This window comes from Silurus aristotelis, assembly GCF_946808225.1.
Source record: "Silurus aristotelis genome assembly, chromosome: 23".
Taxonomy (NCBI): domain Eukaryota; kingdom Metazoa; phylum Chordata; class Actinopteri; order Siluriformes; family Siluridae; genus Silurus; species Silurus aristotelis.
The window spans coordinates 3,739,567-3,767,241 of NC_139596.1; the positions used below are offsets into that span (position 1 = coordinate 3,739,567).

General features: G+C 40.2%; 2 protein-coding genes across 4 annotated transcripts in view; one reads left to right on the top strand and one right to left on the bottom strand.

Moving 5' to 3' along the window:
- LOC310717971 (D-amino-acid oxidase-like) overlaps positions 1-27,675 on the top strand; it is a 188,335-nt gene that overhangs the window by 125,180 nt on the left and 35,480 nt on the right. The window lies entirely within an intron of this gene.
- The window catches only part of ssh1a (slingshot protein phosphatase 1a), a 45,653-nt gene continuing 19,193 nt past the window's right edge, over positions 1,216-27,675 (bottom strand). For both annotated transcript variants that reach the window (XM_083526355.1, XM_083526356.1), the window contains 13 exons: positions 22,755-22,855; positions 16,349-16,413; positions 15,058-15,179; positions 11,360-11,422; positions 10,849-10,914; positions 9,503-9,697; positions 9,018-9,111; positions 8,595-8,723; positions 8,444-8,490; positions 7,384-7,530; positions 6,440-6,640; positions 5,646-6,273; positions 1,216-5,440 (listed from right to left, as the gene is read on the bottom strand). In XM_083526355.1, the coding sequence (XP_083382481.1) occupies positions 4,394-5,440; positions 5,646-6,273; positions 6,440-6,640; positions 7,384-7,530; positions 8,444-8,490; positions 8,595-8,723; positions 9,018-9,111; positions 9,503-9,697; positions 10,849-10,914; positions 11,360-11,422; positions 15,058-15,179; positions 16,349-16,413; positions 22,755-22,855 (2,905 nt within the window). In that variant the 3' untranslated portion in view covers positions 1,216-4,393. The remainder of the gene's footprint in view (positions 5,441-5,645; positions 6,274-6,439; positions 6,641-7,383; positions 7,531-8,443; positions 8,491-8,594; positions 8,724-9,017; positions 9,112-9,502; positions 9,698-10,848; positions 10,915-11,359; positions 11,423-15,057; positions 15,180-16,348; positions 16,414-22,754; positions 22,856-27,675) is intronic.

A 27,675-nucleotide genomic window follows, 5' to 3' on the forward strand; every position in this document is an offset into this window, starting at 1 on the left:
TGTGAGGAAAGATCTGTAAAGTGCTTGGTTTGGAAAGATGAATAGGCTCGTTCCTGATGAAATCTCAAGGTAGTGTACGTCGTACAGTGAAAAAGCACAACCGCCAAAAACTGCGCCACTCGGGGTCGTTTGGTGAATATCTCTTCAGCATGTCAGCATTGATACGTTGTAGGTCACGCTTTGAATCGTTCATGAAATACGCCCACGGGCTGCGGAAAAAATCCGAAAAGCACGCTTTTTGGCGTCTCCCAAAGTTTCCTCGTCTAAACACCATATACTGCGTAGTGTCAAGTCAATGCGCAGACAAAGAGTTAGATTAGTCCCTACCTGTTCTACGGCTACCCTGCTTTGAGTCGCATAAGTCACATGACCCATGTGATGAAAATAAAAATACACTATATAGACAAAAGTATTGGAATACTTGACTTTTTCAGCCATATGTGCTTGTGTGGATATTTTTTTAAATGCAGTAGAATCATTTTCCCTTGAACTGTTCCAGCATGACAATGCCCCTGTGCACAAAGCCAGGTTCTTGAAGATATGCTTGCCATGGCTTTGAGTAGAAGATCTCCTGCTATAGAGCTCTGACCTCAACAATATTGAACAATATTTTGGGATGAAATTTTCACAACCTCCCCTGAATCAGTACTTGCCCTTACTAAATAGCTGAATGAGCACAAAGCTTAAAAAGCACACTACTAAATCTTGGTCATCTTCCCAGAAGAGTGGTGATTCTTGGGTTAGTTGGCAAAACTTTGACCTAACTATGGGGGAACAAAATGTCACATGAAGCGTCATTCCTGGGCATAAAAATACTAATAATAATAATCAGTGTAGAGATTCTTTTAAAATCACAGGCAGTAACTAATGCGCTTGTGCCTCTGTTTGTAGCGATGAGTAATAAAAGGGGGCCAAGCACCGTCTGTCAGTACAGTTCCACACTAACACGAGTAATCCGAAAATTGCACGACGATACGAAGCACATTTGCGGTAAAAACAAATATACATTAAAATGCTCTTTCTCTCTCACACACACACAATATATATATATATATATATATATATATATATATATATATATATATATATATATATATATATATATATATATATATATATATAATAAAAACATGGGGATTTGAGATAAAATATCAGTCATATCCTCTAACCTTTTTCGATTTCCTTTTTTTTTTTCTATTAACAGTACATCAGGTATTTTTGGAAGCAAGTATTCAGCTTAATGTGCACATGTACAGTAGTGGCTTTTTTCCATTTAAAAAAAAAAAAAAAAAAAAAAAAAAAAAAAAAAGATTCCTAATAAAAAAAGATTCTCCCTTTCAGAGTTGTCATGAGGACGCAAGTACCGTCTGTTCCGTCACCTACGAGACCATACAGTGCATTGGGATGCATGTGCATTCGCCTGGAGCATGTGCATTGGTGTGTGTGGGTGTGTATCGTATGAGCCTGCTCATGGATAAATACTAACTTGCGCTCACACACTCGAAAGGGATTTTTTTTCTCTCTCTGTCTGATAAATAGTTCACAGTAATCGCACGGTTGTGTGGGACGTCACTCGCGCTCGCATGCGAAGGTATATACAGGACGCAGTCATGAACACGCGCTCAGGGAACAATAGAACAGCATTTGTCAGGCGTATAAAATAATAATAAAAAAAAAATTTGCATAATAAATAACTCAAGTATTTCAATGTGGCTGGTTTGAAAAGGGAACAAACTGGATGTAAGAATGATTGTGTGTGAGAGTAGCTGTGATTGCTGTGTGAGTGTGCTTGAACATCGAGTACATGTGTGTGTTTGAGTGTGTGTGTGTGAGAGTTATAGAGACAATGAAAATCTTGCGATCGTTCACATTTTTCTCACAAATTGTTCGACAGCACACATTGACGTACGTCACAAGATCTCGAACTCCCAAACTCTGTCATGTTGGAATGCAATAATACACACACATGGCACACACACACTTACAATACACAAATACACATGGTTGTGTTTGTGTATCTGTGATTGTTTTTTCAGGTCTGAAACATATTTCATAAACACACCAAGATGTGATCATATTCTGAAATAAAAAAATAATAATCCCATTCATATTTGTTCAGCAGGAATAAAACAGACCTCAGGTTTCGATCTCGACGCGGTTCGTTCTATAGAAGGCGATCTGTCACTAGAACATGGTCACATCAGGAAGCTTCCAGAGGAGAGAATCTTGTGATATGTACTCTGGGTTCATGCTAGCAGCTGGCTTTGCTCGTGTATGCAATATTGGCCATCGTCGTAAGTTGAAATCCTTAATTCCGATTGGTCGGATGGTGTAGACTAATAATATGCAAGTGCAGCCTGTCTCAAGGCAAATCACAGCTTTATATTCATTTGATTGTTCTGATAAGTTTCCATAGTAACAGCTGTTTCGCTGGAGCTTACATTATATTATACACCACAACCTACAGCTGCTAGTCAACAAAAATAGATATATAATCGATATGGTTATACAGCTGTCAATAAAAGGATTTGTCGTAGGTTGAATGGAGCCTTTTTTTGCATTAACTTTAATTTAGTTAAATACAACTATAAATAAATAAATTTTAAAAAAGCAAGTTGTTGACATAAGAAGACTGAAAAGAGGACTTTGGGAAACTTGAGGTTACAGGAAGACAAGAAATTTCCTGGAAATTGGTAGTAAAGTGTAGTACTCATAGAAATACTGCACCAAGAGGAGACTCTTTTGGCAAACAATTCAGAAGTAAATGCAAATAGGAACTGAAGTATGGAAAGGGCGTAAAATGGCAACCCATGGCGAGAAGAAATTAGCATTGTAAAAATTGTACCGAATTGAAAACGTAATTTAAATTGCCACCTATATCCCCTGGCTCTTATTGCTGGAATTGGTGACAACCGTACACCCTGTGTGGCAAAATGAAACAGATGCCTGCTGCTGTTTTTTTTTCGCTAGCTAGCATGAACGCAGAGTACTCAGGAATCTCATCTGGCGCCCCGATGTTCCAAACACGCCCTCGTGCTGGGTTTCTAGGATGTTTCCGCATCCACTGATATGGCATTGCTGGTTCGTCATATGCTTCTTTATGGATTTAAGGAATTATTAAAATGTTTTTTTGTGCTATAACCCAGTACACCTGTAGAACACACAGAGTGTGTGCCAAGTTAAGGGTTGACAAGAGCTGCCCTTGTAGAGTTCTATACCGCTGGAAATTATAGCTCTTGTGGTATAAAACAACCAGGATTCGAATCTTATCATCCAACGAAAAACTGGGGTAAATGACTACTGGGGAAGTGAATTACGTAGCCCCCAGATACATCGCTTTCACTAAATGAAATTTTTTTGGACAGATCCCTAAGGTGCTACAGCGATATATTCCATATTAAAGCATTCAAGAAAAATGAGGGTCTGGACCAGAACACATCTTAGTGTTTTCAAGGTCATATTTCAAAGAGGTCCTACCTACCATCATGTGCCCAGAGTTAACAAAAATGAACCGTGGAATTCAGACCAAAGCAAAATACAGCTAAGTATCTCCAGCAAAATTTGTTGATATACATAGCAGAGTAAACAGCAGAGGAAGATTGAAACAGAATTGTGTTCATCCATTGAACTTCCCAGCACACCAAGTAACCAGCAGGGAATTGAAAATTCCCTTTCCTTAGGCTGTTCAGAAGTATCCATAAGTGTCATTAAAATGGACAAGTAAGATGGGATTCACACCAGACCAGACTTGTAGACAAACAAACAAGGTAGCAATTTCTTGTGAAATATGGCTGCTCAGCAGGAAGGAGAACCAAAGCAATGGTTCCCTTGGATGCTTGGCTGAAGAGAACTCGGCATACAAATAGTTCTTATGACACATCTTCAGCTTGAGTTCCATGCAACAAAAGCTTAAAACCACTTGAGCCATCTCGAGATATTTGGATATCCTGTTTCCTTGAGGAGCATTTTTTTTATATTCACAGCATTCAAAAGGTCTGTTCAAACTCGATTTTTCATTCGTCTACTGCATAGTCCTTCCGTGCAACTGTTCAGAACCTCACCGCGATGCTCCCTGTTGATGCCGTATTTGCGGACTACCAGTGGTCAATGCTTTTGGGACAGCAGTTTTTTGTGATGCAAACCCTGTTTTTCCCCCGAACTCTACATTTATTATGGATCAAGCACAGTCCTTGCACACAAGTCACAGACACTTCAGCAAAGCCTTTCCTGATCCACCCATTAAAGAGATCTTTTTTTGACTGCAAACCCTAACGTCCAACCTGGGTACTGATTTGCGAATGGCCAATCCTCCTGTTCAAGAGAGGGAGCATTTCAGGAAGGGTGTCTTTGTCCAAGTACAACATAACCTTGCACAAATCCCCCTTCCTTACTGTCAGCTTCTGGGCTCAGGTATTCCTGCTGCTCCTGGACGGAAGAGCTCCATGGCTGTAGTGGCAGAGCAGAGATTGGCATGATCCCATTCTGGACTGATGGTCCCCTCTGGCTCTGGGGAAAGTGTGAGAAGAAGAAGAGTGCCAGCATCAGAAGAGCATGCTGAGGAACACAGGTCCTCTGTGGAGAAGGTGAGGCTTCCAAGCTTGGCTAACGAGTTGGAGCGCTTTAGACGGGAAGGCACTGTGAGCCCGGCCAGACGCATCCTTGCTTCGATTTCCTGTGCTCTCTGGCGCACCAGACCAGGCTTTCCACGAATGCTGCGGATGCTGTCGCTGCTTGAGCTGCGTGTCAGCGTGGAGCCGTGCGGGGATGAGACTAGCGTCAGTGCTCCCGTGTCTTCAACTGCAGGTGGTACTGATGTCCAAAAGTCTGATATTCCAGACAAAGGGTCTATAGCCGCCGAAGGACGCTCTGGTGTCTCGGCAGAGTGTTGTGCAGCAGCGTGTTCGCGGAACCGTTCCTGGAACATGCCTGAAAGTTTCTCCAGCCTCTCAGCTCGGCGCCGGACCAGGCCGGACCTTTGTAGCTGGTCTAGTGCCTCCTGCTTTTGCTGAGAGTTCCCCTCTCTAGGTAGGCCTGGTAACCTTTCTTCTACCTTGTCCTTGCCTGCTGCACCATCAATTTCTTTCAACACTAGCCCCAGTGCTGTATCCTTTTTTGTTTTTTGAAGATCTGGTTTCTGTGGCTGGCTTCTAGACTTGTCCTTATGATCCGAGGGTTGGGCAACTGATGCTAGGCACAAATCAGTAGCTGTCTTGCTGCACTTGGGACACTTGCAGTTTGGGCCACAGGGCCACAGTCGTGTGGGTGTGATGGGCTTGATGGCAACATTGGTGCAAGTTGGCACATCGACAGAGATACTAGGCACACCACAGAGTGTTAAGGGGCCAAATACAGATCCAACAACATCAGAGACAGTACTTGGTGTTAAGGAGGAACTGAATACTGGTCTGGATTTAGATGTCTGTTTTTTAAGGGTAGTCTCCTATACAGAAAAGGCAGACAACAGAAAATTACTGCCAAAAAGGTTTAAGCCAAACATCATGTATACAAAGTTATCAAGCAATCTAAACAAAACTTATATAGAATAGCTTTTATAATAACAGGACATTTGGCAGAATTGCTTTCTAACAGCCACAGTAAGGACTTAAGCAACACCAAATCAAAAAAGTTAGCAAAGCTTTACTCACAGCTAGACTGTTTTGTGTTCGAAGGTGGTTGTTGTTGTTGGAGTTCTCGTTGCACAGGTGATTCATTTTACCCAGATCAATGCCACTCTCCTCCCCTACTCCTTCTCTCTCTCTTCTACCCCCCTCAGCCAGTGCCTGCATCTCCTCTTGTTCTTTCTTTGCCTCCTCCTCATCTTCCTCTTCAACAGTGCTGAATTCAAGGCGCAGCCGCAGCTCCTCCAGAGGTTCAGCACCACGGGTGCACGTCTGTGCTGCAGTGCCCTCTCCAGCAGGTGCAGCAAAACGGGGGGTTTCGAACGCCTCATCGTCCAGCAGGGCATCACGCTCTACATCCTCGATCTCAATGTAGACGCGATCCACGTCCAGCAGAGGTGGCGGCATACGCACCGGCGTTGACGGCTCGCTGTCCAACGCAGAGTCCGACAGACGTCGGAAGTAGTAGTTGAAATTTTGGGGGTTGGACGGGTCAAGTTCCAAAGCAAGGGGTGAAGATTGGGCAGCAGCCTCGCAGCAGGAAGGACCGGCCTCTGGGGATAAGGGGTCAGTGCAGCAGGGTGCTGTGGGACGCTGACAATCCGGGTGATCACACTCAGAGTCTGGATGCCAGAGCCTATTGTGACGTTGCTTGCTGTAGAGTAGTTTTAAAAGTATAGTAGCTTAAATATTTAGTGATCAATGCTGCAAATTATAATGCATGGAAATCAAAAGTGACACGTGTTTGTCTGAAAAACTTAATTTACAAAATATCTTAGTATATTATAAAGCAGACCTCCTCTGCAGGGAAAAATGCATACCTTGCATCTAGAATGCCCTCGTATTCGGCCAACTGCCTCATGAAGCTATCGTTGGGCCGGGTGATGCTGCGTTTCTGTTTGACAAAGTTGTAGGCCTTATCCAAGGTCCAGCCGTACTCCTTCATAGCGTAGGCTATGACTGTGGAGGCTGAGCGGCTGACACCCATCTTACAGTGGACCAGACATTTGGATTGATTCTTCCTGGTAAGTCAAACAGGCGAGAATGGATGGAATCAACAAATTAGCATCCAAACCATAAAAGTGGCTGCTCAGTGATTAAGATGTTGGACTTTTGATCGGAAGGTTGTGAGTTCAAATTGCACCACTACTAAGCTTCCACTGCTAGGCCCTTAAGCAAAAGCCCAAACCACTACTGCTCAGGTGTATAAATTAGATCACTGTAAGTCGCACAAATGGTTCTGCCTTGCAGATAATTGTAACCATAGTCACATACTCCTGTATGCTTACATCGTTTTTAACATATTTGCATGGGTAAATACCAATTTATTCATGTCGAATCATTACTAGATATTCTATATTTTTATTATTTAAAAAGTGAACAATATTTTATGACCAATATTTTATATGTAGATTAATTTCTTCTCGCTAAACGCATTTTGCAAGCACGCTCTCTCAGCACCACTACTTCTACATGAATATGACGTATCACAACACTACAGAGAACTGAGGCATGCCCTGAGAGTCACATAGAATACAGATTAACATGGCAGAGGTAGAACTGCGTCTTCCTTGAGACAGAACAGGAAATGTTTTTTTTTTTTTTTAACCTATTTTTATCAACTACAAAGCTTGTTTGTGAAAGAGCTATGTGTTAGAAATCAGAAGGCACTTAAGTAAATTTATGATTTGCTGTCTGTCTGTCTGTCTAAAAAAAAAAGCTAACTATCTGTATTGAATATTGAATTGAATAGCATGCGTCGTACTTAGCCCTAACGATGAAGTTGTACGTGTCGTTCCAGTGAGCCAGCAGGTCCGTGGTCTCTTCGTCGTACACACGCACATTGTGGTAACAAAAAGTCCCCGGGAAAAAGTTGTCGATCTCCCGGGTGACATTTAGAATGTAGCCCACCCTAACAAACAAAAGGTTATGGTGTTAGTTAGGGGTGTACCGTTCAGGGTACGTCATGATTCATCATATTGTATAAATGCTGTGTTATTAGGAGAATCTAAAAATATACAGAAAATACAGATCAACAGAAAATAAACCCTCTTGTGCTAAGTGAAAAAAGCATCTCTAGTGCGCTTCCGCATTCCTGCCCTTGTATTTATTGCCACGTGTGTTTGTTTGTCAGGTCTCCACCCCATCCCAACATTGGTCCTTGTGTTTACCCATTCACAGTTTCCACTTCCACTTCCACTTCAGTCTGTGTATTAATACCTCCTTGTTTTTCCACTATGTCTGCTAATATTTGCCGAATACAGAGCTGTTAATTGTTTATTTAGTCTCAGGTTATGATATTGGTTCCTTTTGTCATTGTGGTTGGTTAAATGGTCCTTTTGGGGGAAATGGTTTTTTAGGGTTAGGTTTAGGCTCTGGGCTCTGAGTTACTTATTGGGAGGTTGGAAAATTCAAGTCCACGTATCGCCAAGCTGCCACTCTTTGGCCTTTGAGCAAGGTTCTTAAGCCTCTTCTACCGGGGAGCTGTATTATGGCTGACCATTGCATATACCTATGCTATAAGTGCTATCGTCTGCACACGTATTATATGATAGAAAATTTTTCCGAAAACTAAACACGATGTTGAACAAATGGGCATTTAATACATAAACTAATAAACACAAGTGGGAACAGCTCGGAATTGGAAACCACTGGAACACAAGGACCAATGACGAGACAGGAGTGGAGACATAACGATAAACACATATGGCAATAAATACAAGGAAGGGAAATCGGAAATGAGCTGGTGCTCCCTGAAAGCAGATAAACTCTAACACTGGCAAGCTTCAAACCGCTTCTAAATACATCCATGCAGTTGAACTCACCCAGTCTCCTGTAGCTCCTCTAGATTAGAAGCGTTCCATTCAGATCCCTAAAAAAAAATCACCCACAGCTGTTTAACACCACCAGCATTACTGTTATTTGTACTATCACTTATCACTAACTGTTCTGTAAACTTTTCATTTGTCCACTAACCAGGTAGAGGTGATCGAATATGAGTGTGGCTTTATCCATCTGACCCAGGATCAGCAGAATCTCGTTGTCAATGAACTCTTTGTACTCCTTCAGGTTGCAGTTCATGTGCTGCTCGAGCTCAGTACGGATCTGATAAGAGGTGTAAACAAAAAACACATGACACTCCATTCCAGCTACAACTGCTAGACATTTGAATTAGAAATTCCGATTGGTCAAGTTTGTTGAGTTGAGTTCTAATGGGACAGTTCTCATTTGTGAGTAATGTTTGATGAGTTATTTTTGATCAGTTTAAATTGATCGGTTCTGAGTGTTCAGAGGTTTTATAATAGATGAACACTATTAGGTCAGTTTTTGACTGTTTAGTTCTGATGGGTAATTTCTATTCGGTCGGAAGGTATTTGAGAAGGCACCCAGACTTTTCACCTCCTTAGATGTCACATTCTCCAGGTCCTGCAGCATCATGATGCTCCTGAGTTTGGTTTTGATAAGGCATTCGGTTCGCTCTCTCTCAGTCGGCCTGGAGAGAACACGACATGAATCATTATCTCACGGATACACTTCGGTGTGACACAACAAAAAACACTGCAAACTTTTCGGATATCCGTAAAATGAAGCTATTTTGCATCAAGCGCTTGCATCAGGTTAAAGAACAACTGATCCCGGATCTATTTTGACAGCGTTACACTTATTCAGGTACCCTGTAGCATGTCACGTGTAATGTCGGTGCCGAAGATGCAAAAAATAAATTAGACCTTCCCATCGCTGATATCGCATATGAGACGTTTTAGTTATAATATTGTATATAGAGGTATGGTGAGGTTTGGGTTCAGGTTTCTCCATTTCATCCAACCAGAAGCCTTGATTGAACACCTGCACCGGCCCTGATCAAGTTAGAACTAATAACTCACTTGTCTCCAAACATAGCAGGGGAGTCGGGCCGCAGCGTCTCCAGGTCCTGCATGGCGTTCCATTCATTGATGCAGCTCTGCTCAGAGGAGATGCAGCTCTCATAGTAGCCTGTCCAGATGAGCGCGATTCCGCCAGGGAAGTAGTTATAACGCCGCGACACCTCGCACGCTTTGTGCAGCACCTGCAAAGCCGACCTGGTAAAACAGGGTCGGGAGTGAATACATTTTATTATATGCATTCTTTTAGATATATGTTTCACTATTAATAAATACAAACTTCAATTCTTTCACTCTCAGGTTAGTACACTAAACTTCTTATTGAGTGCTTTTGTTCATGTATTCCGTTCTACAACGTGAGCAAGTCAGATGACAAGCCAGTCACGTGACGATTTAGATAACACAAACAACGTTCTGTTCATTTCTTGGATGACAAAATGTAAGTGAAAATCATCCAGAAGTCACTGAGGTGAATGCACTGTGTGTAATGCACTAGAGGTTGACCAATTCATTATTGATTGCCGGAACTATAGAGAAAAATCTATATCGATAGTTTTTCCGGGTTGCGTTATAGAGATAATGTTAGTACTGTTATTTTTTATTTTTGTAATCAAGTTTAGTACTATTTTCCATGGAGTGTTATGTTTGGATAGGATCGAACCCAGCTATCGGTAAAATCCACTATTTTTTTATTCAAATAAATATGGCCATGAACCATGGACCAGTTTTCGGATCTCCTGTTGATCTTTTTTTAATATTTGCACATATATACCTACTCTGTTCAATTGTGTACTTGGAGGTACACAATTGTAATGGACTTTTTTGGCTACGGAATCAGGAAATCATCCCTTTGTGAATGTTTCTGGTGTATATCACAGAGTACGTGTTGGTGTCTGAAATCTCTATCAAAGTTACAAATATTATAAAACCAAGCATGGGCTTTATCTCTGGATTTAGTGAGAGGTGGTGTCACAGAGGGGACCTTATGTATAAGAGGTCAATCACTGACTGATAGAAAGCTATTTAAGTTTAAGTGAGTTTCTGAACGTCAACGTAAACATGAATGCAACCATCCATGATATTGCAATGACGCTGCCTCAAGAACATGCTCTTACGCCAAATACAGTATAAAATGTAGTACTGATCGTGAGGAAACAGTGTTTGTTATTCAAGATTGCAAGAATATTTGTGATAACGTGAAAAAACAGATAAGAAATATTAGCATAGCCTTTTCGGGCTTTCATAGCTTACCTCTAACGATCAGCAAAATTATAGTGTGTGTGTGTGTGTGTGTGTGTGTGTGTGTGTGTGTGTGTGTGTGTGTGTGTGTGTGTTTATATATGTCTTACCACATGGCCTGAACTGACACAGGTTTGAAGATGCGAGTGCGTCCTGCCGTCGTCACGCTGAAACCCCTGCACACGAGAACGCAGAGATCAAACCAATCTTTTTTTTCCCAACTTTCTGTTTAGCTTCGCATTTAACATTCTCTTTAATAGTGGAGTACACATGCTACTGTAGATCAGCACGAGTAACACTTTTTAAAATACTTTCATAACAAATAATAATGACTTTTTCCACCATAAATGCTAGATGAGTAAGACACATAACAATAAGCATTTCTAACCATTATTATTATTATTATTATTATTATTACTATTATAAACCAGAGCTCTGAATTGGAATCTGCTGCACAAACCCTGTTGCTTAATTTATTTCAAAAATCACTGCGATGCTACAAATGTCAAGCATCTATAAACAAATCTATAAATTGCAGACCAAATAAATTCGGTGATGAACTGCAATATTTACACACTGAGGCTGCATGTGCGTGTTTTGACCAGTAGGGGTCTCACTCACCCGTCTCCATCTAGATGGATCTTTGTATCACTCCAAAGAGGCAGAACCATCCCTATGGAGCAACTTTTATTGTGGGGGCAAAGGGAAAAAAACAGAACACATGGTTACCCCAAGATTTCAGGACTGACATTATAATTTAGAAACATAAATATACAGAGTATATGGACAAAAAATTGTGGACACCCAAGTAAAAAAATTGGACATCCCATTCCACATTTAGTCCCCATTTCCTGTCATAATAACCTCCATTCTTCTGGGAAGATTTTCCAACACTCAGGTGTTCCAATACTTTTGTCCATTAAGCGTATTTGTCAAAAGCATTTTTAAATCCCAATCCCTATTTTGGACGAACATTATACTGGATTATATTATCATTTGGTGTCTGGGCTACGCCCCCTAGCCGAGTGATTCAGCTTCGGCTCTGTACTCCGCATCTGTGATGTCATTGTGATCGTGTTTAGAGCTCGGTGTGTCACGATCGCTGCTTTCGGAAACCTGAAGACAGCCGTAGGAGACACAGAGCAACTCAACACAGATGTTTACAAAAAGTGGGTTTGATGATTCATGGCCCTTTTTACTTAGTCTGCAGCGGATTTATTTATTTTTTAACAGTAAAAACAAATAGTACCTTTATAATTATTTTGTTATTTATTTTTATTGCTATTATTCGAATTGTACATTTATTATTACATTATTTTAAAATGCTATCGTAAATACCATTATTACAATTATATTGATGATATTAACGATGATTAGTAGCAGTAGTATTATATTTATATTTATGATTATGAGGCTGATTATTATTATATTATAATTATTATTATTATTATTACTTATTTTTGCTATAATAATTATTATATTGATAATCATCATGATTTCTTGTATTATTTTAATGATATTGAATGATTATGATTATTATATTGATGATAATGACAATGACGGTGGTTATTATTAGATTTATTATATTAAGTATGAGTATTATGATCAATATTACACATTTTGGCTATAATAATAATTATATTGATAATAATTATTAATATATGAATGATATTGATATTAATGCTGATAATTATATTGACACTAATACTGATTATTAGAACTATTATTATATTGCTAATTTGATTATTATTAAATTGATATTATAATTATAATAACCACAAACTATTGCTATAATTATTATATTGATCATGGTGATTATTATTATTATTATAATATTGATAATTTGGATAATTAATATTATTACAAATTATTACTATAATTATTATTATCTTGATAAGTATTATATTAATATTAATGATGATTATATTGATTATTGTGATGATTACTAATACTATTATATTTAGATTGATAATTTAATTACTATCATTATAGAGATATTAATGATTATGACGATTTTTATATTGATGATAATATTGATATGATTATCATTTTTATATTTGTGATTATGATGAATATTGTTATATTGCTAATGATTATTATATCGATGCTTACAGTATTATGATTATTATATTGATGGTAAATATTCTTAACGCAAATGGTGGAATTAATTATACATTCGTTTGCATACTTAATAAAACCCCAAAATCCAGTCATTAGATTTAAACATGTTCAATAAAACCAACCAAAAACAATTCAGCATTTTTATTCACACTTTCAAAAGATCACTTTTTTACAGAAGCGCTCCGTTAGAACGTCATCACATTTATTCATCCAATGTATTACAACGAATATCTCTACATTCATATATTAATATACCGTATATAAATGGATATAATAATAATCAACCATGGTTGGGAAACGTTTGGTTCTGCGCAAAGCCAACATGTGAATCTGAGGGGAAAATGTAAAGTTCTAATATGAAGTGATCGAAGTGTTTGGATATTTTTCTATCCAGTATATGTTGTGTAGTATAGAGTATAGATGGCGCAGATGCTATGCAATAATAATAATAATAATAATAATAATAAAAAAAAAAAAAAAAAGCATATGCTAGGCACATTAGCATTGTAGCTGAATTGAAAAACTAATTTCACTTCCAACATGTCCTGATGAAGCACTATATCTTTGACTCACTTACTCATGTTGACATCTTCAAGACAAAAACTGGAATGCTGAAACAATTAGTGTTACATTTGAGGAAACCGGTCCAAAAGAGCTGCACTCTTTCCTCTTATGCTTCTCTTCACTCAGTGAATCATGTAAAGTTTTGGTACTGATGTGTTATTGCATCTGTTTCGTGTCGTTGCCTCAAGCGGCTCATCGCGCTGACTCAGAGTGTGAGTGCCTTTAGACTATCTACGATATTTCTGAGGAACTGGCAGCAGAACAAATCCAACCTCTACCCACCAGGTTTAACATACGGATTTCAGTCAGACCCTAAGATACACCTTATCTGAGATGTGGGGCTTCGAGATCTGCTAGTGAGGTGAAAGTTGTTTTGCTAGCGAGGGTAATGTTGTTTTCTAGTGAGGGTAAAGTTTTTTTCCTAGCACTGGTACAGTTGTTTTGCTAGTGAGAGAAAAGCTGTTTTGCTAGCAAGAAAAAAAATGTTTTGCTGGCAAACGTGAAGTTGTTTTGCTAGCAAGGGAAAAGTTGTTTTGCTAGCAAAAGTGAAGTTGTTTTGCTAGCAAGGAAAAAGTTGTTTTGCTAGCAAAAGTGAAGTTGTTTTGCTAGCAAGGAAAAAGTTGTTTTGCTAGCAAAAGTGAAGTTGTTTTGCTAGCAAGGGAAAAGTTGTTTTGCTAGCAAAAGTGAAGTTGTTTTGCTAGCAAGGGAAAAGTTGTTTTGCTAGCAAGAAAAACATTGTCTTGCTAGCAAAAGTGAAGTTGTTTCACTATTAAGGGAAAAGTTGTTTTGCTAGCAAATGTGAAGTTGTTTTGCAAGCAAGGGAAAAGTTGTTTTGCTAGCAAAAGTAAAGTTGTTTTGCTAGCAAGGCAAAAGTTGTTCCGCTAACAAGGATACATTTTTTATTTGGGTAGCTAATGCCTTCTAAATTGTAGTACATTATTAGTTTGTTGCTACTTTTAGGCTTCAGATTTGGACTTGGTTGAGTTCGAAAAAGTTGAGATCAACAATTCATACATTCATTTAAATATTAATTTTGTAATCTACTGCTGTAATCTATTTATTTATTAATTATTATTTTTTAGGAGTCGTGTCGTACAATTATCTCAAAATCTCAACACAATACTGAGGAACAGAGTGACAAAAAATGTTCGGGTGTGATCAAGCAGCAGCTCTGAACAGGTTGCAGATGGTAATGAGTGAGTTTTTACTTATGGATTTCTTGTCCATTTATTTGATATCTATCGATCTATCTATTATTTCAGCCATATGTGGTTCTTCTCCCAACTGTTCCCAGGGAGAAGGAAATCTTTCCTTACCCCAGGCATCCTCACCTCACCTCACCTACATCAGTACTTGAAATTACTAAGTGGCTGAACAAGCACATATCTCCACTCCAAAATCTGGTGGAACATCTTCCAAAAAGAGTGCAGCTTATTATAACAGCGAATCGGGACTACTTGTGGAACTGGATGTTTAAAAAGAAGCAAGAAGCACAGACCAACCTTACACGCAGGTGTCCCAATACTACCATTTAGTGTATATATTTTGTGTATTGTGTAGTGTATACCTGTAGAGTGTGTGTGTGTGTGTGTGTGTGTGTGTGTGTGTGTGTGTGTGTGTGTGTGTGTGATTACCTGTCTTTATCACTGAAGTCCATCCCCAGCAGAATGTTTTCCTCCGTGTCCTGTCTGCCGCTTGTGTAAACCACCACCATGTACCTCACCCGATCTGACCAAGCGCTTTCCAACCGCACCGCCTGACACACACACACACACACACACACACACACACACACACACACACACACAAAACACAAAAACTAATGAAAAACATTCACTTACTGTATGTCGGTAAAGATCAAACATCCCAGTAGCCATATGTGGACAATGAACGATGTGATGGTGCAGTTGCGTACTCGTAAGCACTGTTGCTCACACACCGGGAGATTCAGCAAGACATTATGAATTATTTACACCTCAATTAGGACACTAAAATTTTATATGAGAACTCTTTGGTTTTTAACAGCACTGATTGATCCTTTGAAGATTGATTAGGTGTTAGATAATCATATAATCATGTGAGAAACCAAATCATTATCCATATTGGAATATACCATCTCCAAAAGTTATGTCCACAGACACCTGTTTTATACATACACACACACACACACACACACACACACACACACACACACACACACACACACACACACACACACACACACACACACACACACACACACACACTACATAGAAACACACGCTTCAAGAAACGTTTAAAAAGTTGACACAGCTGTATGTGGAAAGTGTGTAACATGAAAAACACACCCACACACACTTCAAGAAACGTTTGAAAAGTTGACTGGAACGTGTGTTACATGAAAAAAAAAACCACACACACACACTACATAGAAACACACACTTCAAGAAACGTTTAAAAAGTTGACACAGCTTCATGTGGAAAGAGTGTTACACTGAAACACACACACACACACACACACACACACACACACACACACACACACACACACACACACACACACACACACACACACACACACACATTTTACACTGGTTCATTTGGAAAGAATGTTACATGGAAACACACACACACACACACACACACACACACACACACACACACACACACACACACACACACACACACACACAAAACACACGTTTCATGAAGCAAGCATAAATAGATGGCACAGGTTCACAAAAGTGTATCACATTAACACACACACACACACACACACACACACACACACACAAGCAATGATCTCATCGGCTTAATGAACGGCACGAAACAGCAAACAGCCCTCAGCAGTCAATAAAACACATTCAGACATGAGTGTGTGTGTGTGTGTGTGTGTGTGTGTGTGTGTGTGTGTGTGTGTGTGTGTGTGTGTGTGTGTGCACTCACCAGTTTGATTCGGTCCTCAGAGCGAAGGATGTTGATCATAACCTGTAGGTGCTGAGGTAAATCTCCTATTGAAGAGAGAGAAACATGTTGTTGAGAGACATGTTGCTTGTTTTCTCTCAGACCTCCTGATCAGCTTTGATAAAGTGCTGCTTGTAGGAGATTTTAATATTCATGTAGATGATGCAAACGATGCCCTAGGATTATCATTTGTCGATTTACTAAACTCTTTTGGAGTTAAACAAAACGTCACCAGACCAACCCACCGTTTTAACCACACACTAGACTTAATAATATCCCACGGAGCAGACGTCACTGATATAAATATTTTACCTCAGAATGATGACATCACAGACCATTATCTCCTACTGTACACACTACCGGTAGAGCAGATTAACCGTGTTTCACCACGGTATCGACTTGGTAGGACTATTATTCCAACCACTAAGGACAGATTCATAAATAACCTGCCTGATTTATCTCAGTTTCATATTAAACCCATAACTGCTGATCATCTTGATGAGATGGCAAACAACATAGACCTTATCCTCACTAGCACTTTAGACACTGTTGCCCCCATCCGGTTAAAAAAGGTTCGAGAACAAGCACCTGCACCTTGGTATAATAGTCATACGCATGCCCTAAAGAGAACAACACGTAATCTGGAGAGAAAATGGAGGAAAACTAAATTGGAGGTATTTAGAATTGCGTATAAAGACAGTATGCTTAGCTACAGACAGGCGCTAAAAGCTGCTAGAGCTAAACACCTGAGCAAACTCATAGAAAATAACAAAAACAACCCCAGGTTCCTTTTCAGTACAGTCGCTAAATTAACAACAAATCAGGGATCTGAAAAATGTGTTCCATCACAGTTTAGTAGTGAGGACTTTATGAATTTCTTCACTGAAAAAATAGATAACATTAGAAAAACAATTGTGGCAGTTCAACCTCTGACAGCATCTCCCGACACAATCGTACTTACAACCCCACAACTACACTGTTTTACATGTATAGGACAGGAAGAGCTGTATGATGCTATTATGAAAGCTAAATCAACAACATGTCAGTTAGATCCAATTCCCACTAAACTACTGAAGGAAGTGTTATATACAGCTGGTGAGCCTCTTTTAAATATTATTAACTCCTCACTATCGTTAGGTCATGTCCCTAAATCCCTCAAGTTAGCAGTTATTAAGCCCCTCATTAAAAAACCTAATCTGGATCCAAACACGCTATCGAATTACAGACCAATTTCAAATCTCCCATTTATGTCTAAGATTTTAGAAAAGATTGTCGCTGCCCAGCTATGTAACCACTTGCAGGAGAACAATATCTTTGAAGAGTTTCAGTCAGGTTTTAGGCCCCATCATAGCACAGAAACTGCTCTAGTTAAAATCACTAACGACCTGTTTTTAGCTTCAGACCAAGGCTACATCTCCCTATTAGTTTTACTAGATCTTAGTGCTGCGTTCGACACTATAGATCATGATCTTCTCCTCGATTGCTTACAGAATTACATCGGTATTCAGGGACAGGCATTAAGCTGGTTTAAATCCTACCTGTCCAATCGTTACCATTTCGTAGATTTAAATGGAGAGCTATCCAGGATAATGCTAGTAAATTATGGCGTGCCACAAGGGTCAGTTCTGGGACCCCTGCTTTTTACAATATACATGCTTCCATTAGGAAATATTATTAGAAGGCATGGAATTAGCTTCCATTGTTATGCTGATGATACCCAGCTATATATTTCATCCAAACCAGGCGATACAGCTCAATTAGCTCGCATAACTGAGTGTGTTGAAGAAATAAGAGATTGGATGACCCATAACTTTCTGCTATTAAATTCTGATAAAACGGAGATTTTGCTCATCGGCCCAAAAAATAGTACACAGAAGCTCCAGCATCTCAGCCTGCTTTTAGACGGTTGTTCTGTAACTACTAGTTCAACGGTAAAAGACCTGGGAGTTATTTTAGACAGCAACTTATCTTTTAAAAATCACATCAATCAAGTTACAAAAACAGCCTTCTTTCACCTTAGAAATATTTCTAAGCTAAGAAATATGTTATCTATATCTGATGCAGAGAAGCTCGTCCATGCGTTTATGACCTCTAGAATAGACTACTGTAATGCATTACTAGGTGGATGTCCTGCATCATTAATAAACAAGCTTCAGTTAGTTCAGAATGCAGCAGCAAGAGTTCTTACTAGGTCAAGAAAATACGATCATATAACCCCAATCTTATCGTCCCTACATTGGCTTCCTATTAAGTTTCGAATAGACTACAAACTACTGCTACTCACTTATAAAGCACTAAATGGTTTGGCTCCCATGTATCTATCCAGTCTCTTAACACGCTACAATCCGTCACGCTCCCTGAGATCTCAAAACTCTGGGCTTCTAGTAGTTCCTAGAATAGCAAAGTCCACTAAAGGCGGTAGAGCATTTTCACATTTAGCTCCTAAACTCTGGAATAGTCTTCCTGACAGTGTTCGGGGTTCAGAAACACTCTCCCAGTTTAAGTGCAGATTAAAAACATATCTTTTTAGCAAAGCCTACACATAACACACATCACATCACAACCTTGTGCTCCAGAACATCTGATCACATGCACATTATCAACTTGTGCTGTTAATATCATGAACAGCAGCTACGCTAATTCCTCTCCACTGCTTCTCTTTCTCTCCCCATCCCGAGGCATCCTGAGGTTTGGCCAGCTCCAGTCACGTCCCACCTCGTGAAGATTATGGACCTATGGATGATCATGGAGAAGTAGATGCCGAGTGTTTAAAGGCCCTGGCATGGAGAAGCTGATGCTGGATCTATGATGATCACAAATTGTTCTGTATTGTTGAAAGATTTATGACCAAACTTTTGATGTCACCCATATGAGGATGGGTTCCCCTTTGAGTCTGGTTCCTCTCAAGGTTTCTTCCTCATATCATCTAAGGGAGTTTTTCCTTGCCACTGTCGCCACGGCTGCTCATCAGGGACAAACGCACACCATTCACCTTCACTGTTGTTTTCTGTAAAGCTGCTTTGAGACAATGTCTGTTGTGAAAAGCGCTATACAAATAAACTTGACTTGACTTGACTTGACATCACCTGATGACTCGGCACATTCAGAAAGCAGTAATGGTTCACTTGGCGATGAGTGAAGAGGACGAGACGGAGCGAGCGTTTGGAGGCGCATCTAAACTTTATGTACAGTGTTACACCACACAAGTACTTAAAGCCAACACACTCCCATCACACACATTCACTGTGAAGATACCGCACATCATCTTTATAAACTACGCCGGTATTCTTGACTCAAGGAAGGCTAATGGATACTTTACAGACTGTTTATCAATATATAACTCAACCAATGAATAGGCCACAATGCTCGCTGGCTTGTTCTTTGGTGAATTCTTCATTCTCACTGGTTAACATTTGTTCTCTGGTGAATTCTTCATACTGATTGGTTGACGGGTTGTTCTCTGGTGAATTCTTCTTTCTGATTGGTCGACGGGTTGTTCTCTGAAAAATTCTTTATTCTCACTGGTCAACAGTTGTTCTCTGGTTAATTCTTCATTCTGATTGGTTGACAGCTTGTTCTCTGGTGAATTCTTCATTCATGCTCGAACACGATTCAAGGTTTACACTGTATTAAGGTGGTCTTCCGGATGTGCATCCATTTCTACAGCAACAAGAAGTTACTGCATGGAGGATGTCATGGAATGTCGATTAGAACCATAGAGAATGAGAGAGAAGAAATGAGAAGGTGGACAAAGGCACTGTATGGAAAAAATATTGGGATACCTGACTTTTCCAGCCATAAGTGGTTCTTCTCCAAACTGTTACCACAAACTTGGAGGCACACAACTGTATAAGAGGTCTTTGGATGTGGTGGAATGACAATTTCCATTTACTTGAACTTGGAGACTCAAATCTGTTCCAGCTCTTCAAATACATGGGTTGTAGAGAAAGATCTCAAGTGGCCTACATCGGCTGTACTGTTCTATTCAACTCGTCCATTTATAGTGAGTCAAAGGACCTTTAAAAGCGGGACGTTTGATTTGCTGGTTCAGAAGCAGAAGCAGTCCTTCTGCACCCACCTACACTTTTTTTTATTAGATGAAGCAGATCTGGATCAAACAAGCTTATGATCTCTGTGATTATTTGAAAAAGGGGGACATCTTATGACAAAGAATAAGTTTTCAGTATTGGCTTCAATGTGGAAAATGACCTTCACATTTTACACCATTTTCATTAGCATGACTTTTTTTTGCCTTCACTTGACCTAGGAGACCCAAACCTATAGAGTAAAAGATCCTTATCTACAGATCTCTAACCTTAAACGTTTTGAACATCTTTGAGACTAATTATATTGCCGACTTCAGCCCAGGCCTCCTCACCTCACCTACATCAGTATTATATGTAACATAGTAAGATATGATTTACATGAGGTCAGCTGACTACCTGAATATTCTGAATGCTTTATTCAAAACACATTCATTTTGACAGCCCTAAATAAATCCATCTATCTATCTATCTATCTATCTATCTATCTATCTATCTATCTATCTATCTATCTATCTATCTATCTATCTATCTATCTATCTATCTATCTATCTATCTATCTATCTATCTATCAATAAAGGGATAAAATTCACAATTCGGGACGTACATCGTTTTTTAAGTCACGTTTTTTTAAGTACAATTTCGCTGCGGTTAGGGGGAAGAAATGCAAAATCTAAAACTGCTTGTCGCTTTTTATACATTATACATTTTTATACATTTAATATTTAATTTTCTAAAAATAGAGTAGCCACTTCCTGGTTAACAGCTAACGCTAGTGCTATGGGTTCTTTATCGTTTCCATGCATTCGCAAAACGAATCGTATTTCCAGGACAAGGACACCCTTTTTTATACCCCTGGCATTGTTGTGTATGTTTTTTAGGTTTAATAATAATAATAATAATTAAATGTGCTCAAAGTGCGAACAAACTTGTGGTCCACCATTTAATACATTCCTGAAGGAAACCCCGATTGTAACTATGTTCCGCACGTAAAAACAGATTGCCATCCAACTTCTTCTGTCCCTCGTCCCCATTTCCCTCGTCTTCCTCTCTTAAACTAGAACGAGCATTATGTTCGTGTCTCGGGCTCTCGACTGGACGACACGTTACACAGAGAGACGACCTTCAGATCAGGTAGGGGACATAAAGGACAAAAACGTCTTCGAGGAAATTCAGAAAAAAGTGCAGCAAGGCTTATTTACCCACAATGCACTGCCATGGTGATACAGTGCTCTTTTTTTAGCATGCCGTTTTAACCTCCAAACATTTTATAGAACGCAGTGGAGAGACATCAGAGCCAATTTTAGAGTGTTCTTGTGAATCTTAAGTCATGAATCTACAGAGTGAAAATAAACCTTGGAATTAGATGGATAATCCCAAATAAGTCACACATACATACACATGGACGCACTTAACCCTAAATGTATACATGACCATCATAAATATAGACCTCCAGGTCAGCAGCTACTGTCCTCACACAATCTTAGGACCCCCACACAGACATACAACTGGTCCAGACACACAGACTAACAGGAAAAAAACACACGCCAACACTATAAAAGACTAACATTTCGAATTTACGTCTCTGAGCGTTCTCTCCTCGCTACACACTATATGGACAAATGTTTGTGGATACCTGACCATGTTTTTTTTTTTAACATCCCATTCCACATATTGTCCAAATTTGCAGTAATAATAACCTCCATTCTCCTGGGAAGATGTTCTATAGTTTGGAGTGTGTATTTAATCAGGTACTAATGTAATTCATCCTAGTACAGTTGGGGTCAGAGCTCTATGGCCAGGAGATCTTCCACGCCAACTCATGTAAGGCATATCTTCATGGAGCTGGCTTTGTGCACTAGGGCATTGTCATGCTGGATCAGGTTTGGGTACTTCAAATGAAGGGAAGATTTCTTCCGCATCTAAAGACATCATATAGAGTTGTGTGTCTCCAACTTTGGAGAAGAACCTCATATTGCTGGGAAAGCCTGGTGTCCCAATACTTTTGCTCCAGTAGCGTATATACTTAGTGGAACGTATGCTTTCAGATGAGTTACTGATTTTTTAATTACCAATTCATATTCGCATTGTAGTCCAGATCTATTTTCAGTCTGCTAGCATGTCTAAATATATACGTGTGTTTGTGTGTGTGTGTGTGTGTGTGTGTGTGTGTGTGTGTGTGTGTGTGTGTAGGCTGTGCAGCTATTCTGTGCTCAAGCAAAAACTTTATTTCCATTTCATTTGCACGTTCATGAATACGTTCACGTTATTTGGATGTTGAATTCTCGATTCCGATTGTACCGGAAGTGTTTAGCACCTTGTGGTGTGTGTATGCATGTTCTCACCTGCATGTTTGTGGTGGGACTGAGTCCTCGGACCCTGTGCACTGCTGCCCTGCTGCAGGAACAACGCAGCTCCCTTCACCATCAAGAAACTCTCGCTTAGACTGCAACAAAAACACACAATCAGAAACGTTACGAATCCAAGCGACACTATTCCTTTGAATCCAAGTGACACTTTGACACTATTTCTGCCTCAGTCTTCTTCACAGAACTAACAAAAAGTTTGGAAAAGTCTTGCGCCACACCGATTTTAGTGCTTAAAAATGGTCTGTCAAGCTATAAAAAGAAAAAGGGTGAAATCCAGGACTGAGTCAGCGCTGAAAGACCGAACGTTAGGTTTAATTGTGCTTGTAAAGCAGGCTGGATATCAAGCGCAATCTGGCGTGATGCAAATCCCTGCGTCTTGAAGTGAGACGTTGATTAATTTGGCTATAGCTGAGGGTTTAACCTGTAACATGTGAGGAGGCCATCTTGGTTTGTTAGTATGTGAAGTGGAAAGCACTCATTTATACATGGCTCAGTGAAGGTTGAGATCTCTTCCCCAAACTGCTACCACATAGTTGAAGGCACACAAATGTTTAGGACGTATTTGGATGCGCTAGCAAGAAAATTTTCCCTTCACTGAACTTGGAGATCCAAACCTGTTCCAGCATGACACACAGGGGCACAAAGCCAGCTCCATGAAGATATGCTTTACATGGGGTTTGGAGTAGACGATATCCTGCTATAGAGCTCTGACCTCAACCATATTGAGCACGTTTGGGATGAATTATAACCTGACCTCATCTACATCATTTCCTGACTACTAATTGTCTAAATGTGGCGATTCTAGTGGAGCATCTTCCCAGAGGAGTGGAGGTTATTCTAACAGCGAATGGGGACTAAATGTGGAATGGGACGTTCAAAAAGAAGCACATACCAATTAAACTTTTGGCAATATAGTGCAAGTTCAACAGTTTTCAAATTGCTCATGAAAAGATATAAAACGTATCAAGCTAAGACACAAACATTGGACCATTCAAGTTGTATTTGTTTTATGTACAGATGTCATTGATTAAGGCATTGGACGTTGGATCCGAAAAGTCATGAGTACAAATCCCAGCCACACCAATTTACCTCTCGTGGGCCCTTAAACATGGCCCTTAACCCCATAGCTGCTCAGTTGCATATAGGAGACGAAAAATGTAAGTTGTTCTACATAAAAGTGTCGGCCAAATGTCCCAAATGTCAAGCGATCGAGGCTTGTCCATTCCATTGTCCAATGAATGTCCATATCAAAAAGGTTTGGGAATCAACAAGCTCGATGTCTGACCACCCACGTGATCACATGATGGCGCTCTATAAACGCAACGTCTGCGCCGAGGAAAGTCCGGCAGGAGATGTTTCGTACATCTTCGTCGTCGTGATCGGTAAACAATGGCACCTCTCATCAAAACCGTTCGCATAATTACACCCTCGGCCACGAGCGCAATCTGTTCGGCTTGTCATTTGCGCCCTCTCTTCCTCTCTGTGTGGTGGGCTTTCTTGTCACTCTTGTTCATTTTCTGCCTAGTTTTTTCCCCCTTCCCTCCGTCGCTCCTCGCATAGCGACGGCGTTCTCAGAGAAACGTCACACGAATGCTATGCGCGAAAAGGAAAGAGGGAGTTGAAACGGGAGAAGGAACAAAAGAAAAGAGACAAAAGCGCCTGTAATCCGCCAACTTTGCTCAAGTTTGTGTCTTCAGAGCTGGAGGAAAGAGATTGAGAGACAAAAACGGAATGAGAGAGAGATAAAGGGAGAGAAGGAGGAACAGGAGGATGAGGAGGAGGAGGGTTTGACACATAACTCTTTGCACAAAGCAGCTTCTGTCGGGTCCTTCGTCTCTGTGCTGCTTTTTTATCAGGACGTCCAGTGCGGTCCAGTCAGAGAGAGACAATGGTGTAAAAAATGGAACAGCGTGACTCAGCAAAGGGTCACGACCACAGCTGGGGGAGAAAAGGGGGAACAACAACATCAGGAAGAAATTGCAGCCACTATTGTTCGCTCTGATGTTCTGCTCATGTGCTAGTCATGCCATGAGCATTGACAAAAGTTCACAAGATCATTTCTTAGAACAACATAGCATAAGCACTATAAGACTGATCTGTGCTACTTTTCGAACATCCCATACAACATTCAGTCCCCAGATCCTTGTATAATTACCTTCACTCTTCTAGAAGGATGTTCTAGATTTTGGAGTGTATGTGTAGACTCATTCAGCCTCAAGGGTGTTAGTAAAGTCATGTACTGGTGTAGGTGAGGTTGTTGGGGTGCAGTCAGCATTCACATTCATTCCAAAGGTGTTTAATAGGGTTGGGGGCAGAGCTCTATAAAAGAACATCATCCCCTCCGACCCATGCAAAGCATATCTTCATGGATCTTGTTATTTGTTCACAGCAGCATTGTGATGCTGAAACTGTTTTGGGTCTCACAGGATGAGAATCTGTTGTTTTCCATATGATCATGTTTGCATGCTCAGGTTGGTCTCTGTGGACGATACTGCACAGTCATTGTGACTCGAGGCGAGGCAAAACGAGGCGGCGTGTGCCATGCGGCACGTCGTCACCCGGGCGTTCTTATTGGAAGTTCGTTGCACTGGAAGTAACGGAAAAGTCGTATGAGGTCCACTAAGGCACCGAGTCCAGACCGGAAAAGGGAAATTAATCTGTTTGGTAACCAAAGACTAGAAAACACTCCTGAGAATGGGGCGGAGCTAAAACCACCTTGGCAAAAATGATTGGGTAGAAATATGAGGAGCAGGAAAAGCCTTCGTCAAGAGATGACCAGAGGGTGAAAGTGAAACTGTCTTTGAATGGAAGCGATGCTCTGTTCCCTTTCACCTGTCAATTACAGCGAATCAGGCTCTCTTCTGAGCTCTTGTATGAGAAAGAGGGCCGATAGCGCTGATTCAATTCAATTCAATCCAGGTACAGCGCTTTTACCAATGTGTGATGGGACAACATTGTCTCAAAGCAGTTTTACAGGTATAAAAAGCTACGACGTTGGAATGTAATAGCTTATTGCTTATAAACTTCTTTTGTTTAGTTTTTTTTTATCCGTTCGTTCGATAGCAGCTATTTGCAGGCTAAACAAGTCATTAAGGAAGTACTTACTGTACAAACCATCACCCTTAATCGTCTTAAAATCAGAAAGACCTAGCTTGCAGGAACTGACATGCCCAAATTGGGGACCGAAACATGGATAATAATACTCATTAATGTTAATTTATACAAAAACCTATGTATATAATAAATATATCTAAAAAGAAACCCTGAAAGAAACCAGACTCAAAAGGGCACCTGAGAGACACCGAATTTCCGTTCATTTAAACTTTCATCATCGTTGAGATTATCAGATGATCGCTTATGAACTGCTTATGGTGATTGTAGTCCAGAGTCACATTAACTACAGTCCAAATCCATCTTCATGGTTCTGATGCGCCGTAGATTTCATTCGAACCACAGAAGAACGACGTTATTTATTTTTCCTCACTCGGGCCAACTGGAGCGCATAAAGAGGACATTCTCACACACACACACACACACACACACACACACACACACACACAAAAAACAGAAACGTGTGTGCGTGTTTGCTGACACTTGTACCAAAAAGCTTTTACAGGTACCTGAGCTAGCTCTAAACTTCAGCACCTGGGCAAAGGCTTTCCTGTGACTTTGCTAAGAGAACCCTGTTTCACAACTTTCATTACGCAATTGATACTGCAAGTCAATTATCTTGCCACGCCCACCATCGCCCACCTTTTACCAGACGTCCTGTAAATCCAAATCCCTGTCCCCCCTCACCCCTCCCGTATCAAGACCACACAATTGCAGCAATTAAAGTCTGTGCACAATGAGCGCTTTTTGATACTCACAATGCCCTCATTCTCGCTCACAAAGCACGCCCCGCTCTGAAACTCTCTCCTCGCAGTGTGCGCCGGTGTTTTGTATGTTGTATGTATAACCGTGTTTTTGATTTTTTTAAAAATCTGCACGCAATCATTCGATCCGGCACGGCACAACGTCAAACGTAGAGCAATTTCCGAGAGGAATTCATACCAGCGAGCACTGAGCACTGAAGACCCACAAGCCTCCTATACATTCATTTCAATTTGTATAAAACTTTGTGGGCGGGGATTAAATTAAATTTTTATTTCCACATCTTAAGATTGGTCGCTCTCAACTAGAGGTCAACCGATTGATCTGACTAGAGTCAACAATACGGAACACAACAAAGAACTAAAACTGGCCAACGTTAAAAAAACCAAATGTTTTTTTGGAACTGTATTGTTGGTGAACCTTCAACTCTCTGTGGTTTAGGCTAAAAAGTGCACTGATTGGAGGCTTGTGCTGTTCCAAACATTTTTAATTAAAGCAATTTTCTGTATCGCATCTTATTAATTAACTGTTACATTTCATGATTTACACTTGATCTTAGTCTAAAACGGTGGAATCAGATTAATGGGTTTGCCAGAACTACCCTAAAAAACTAGTCTATAGTGGATGTAATTGCTCGTGTAAAGCAACGAGTAGCTACACACTTTCATCTACACTATTCGGACATACGTATTAGGACACCTGGCTTTTCAAACCACACAGTTGGAGGCACGCAATTGTATAAAATGGATGCAGGTGCCAACAATCCAACACCATGAAGATATGCTTTACATGGGTTGGAGTGAAAGATCTCCTGCTATAGAATTCTGATCCCTATTAAACACCATCGGGATGAATTTTTCATGCTGACTTTACCGAGTGGACGAATGAGCACGAATCTCCACGAGCAACACTCAAAAGTCTAAAACATCTTCCCCGAAGAGTGGGGGTGATTCTAAGTGGAAATGAGGACTAAATTTAGAACTGGAGGTTCGAAAAGAAGCGTGAAACACACGAAAATCTTATA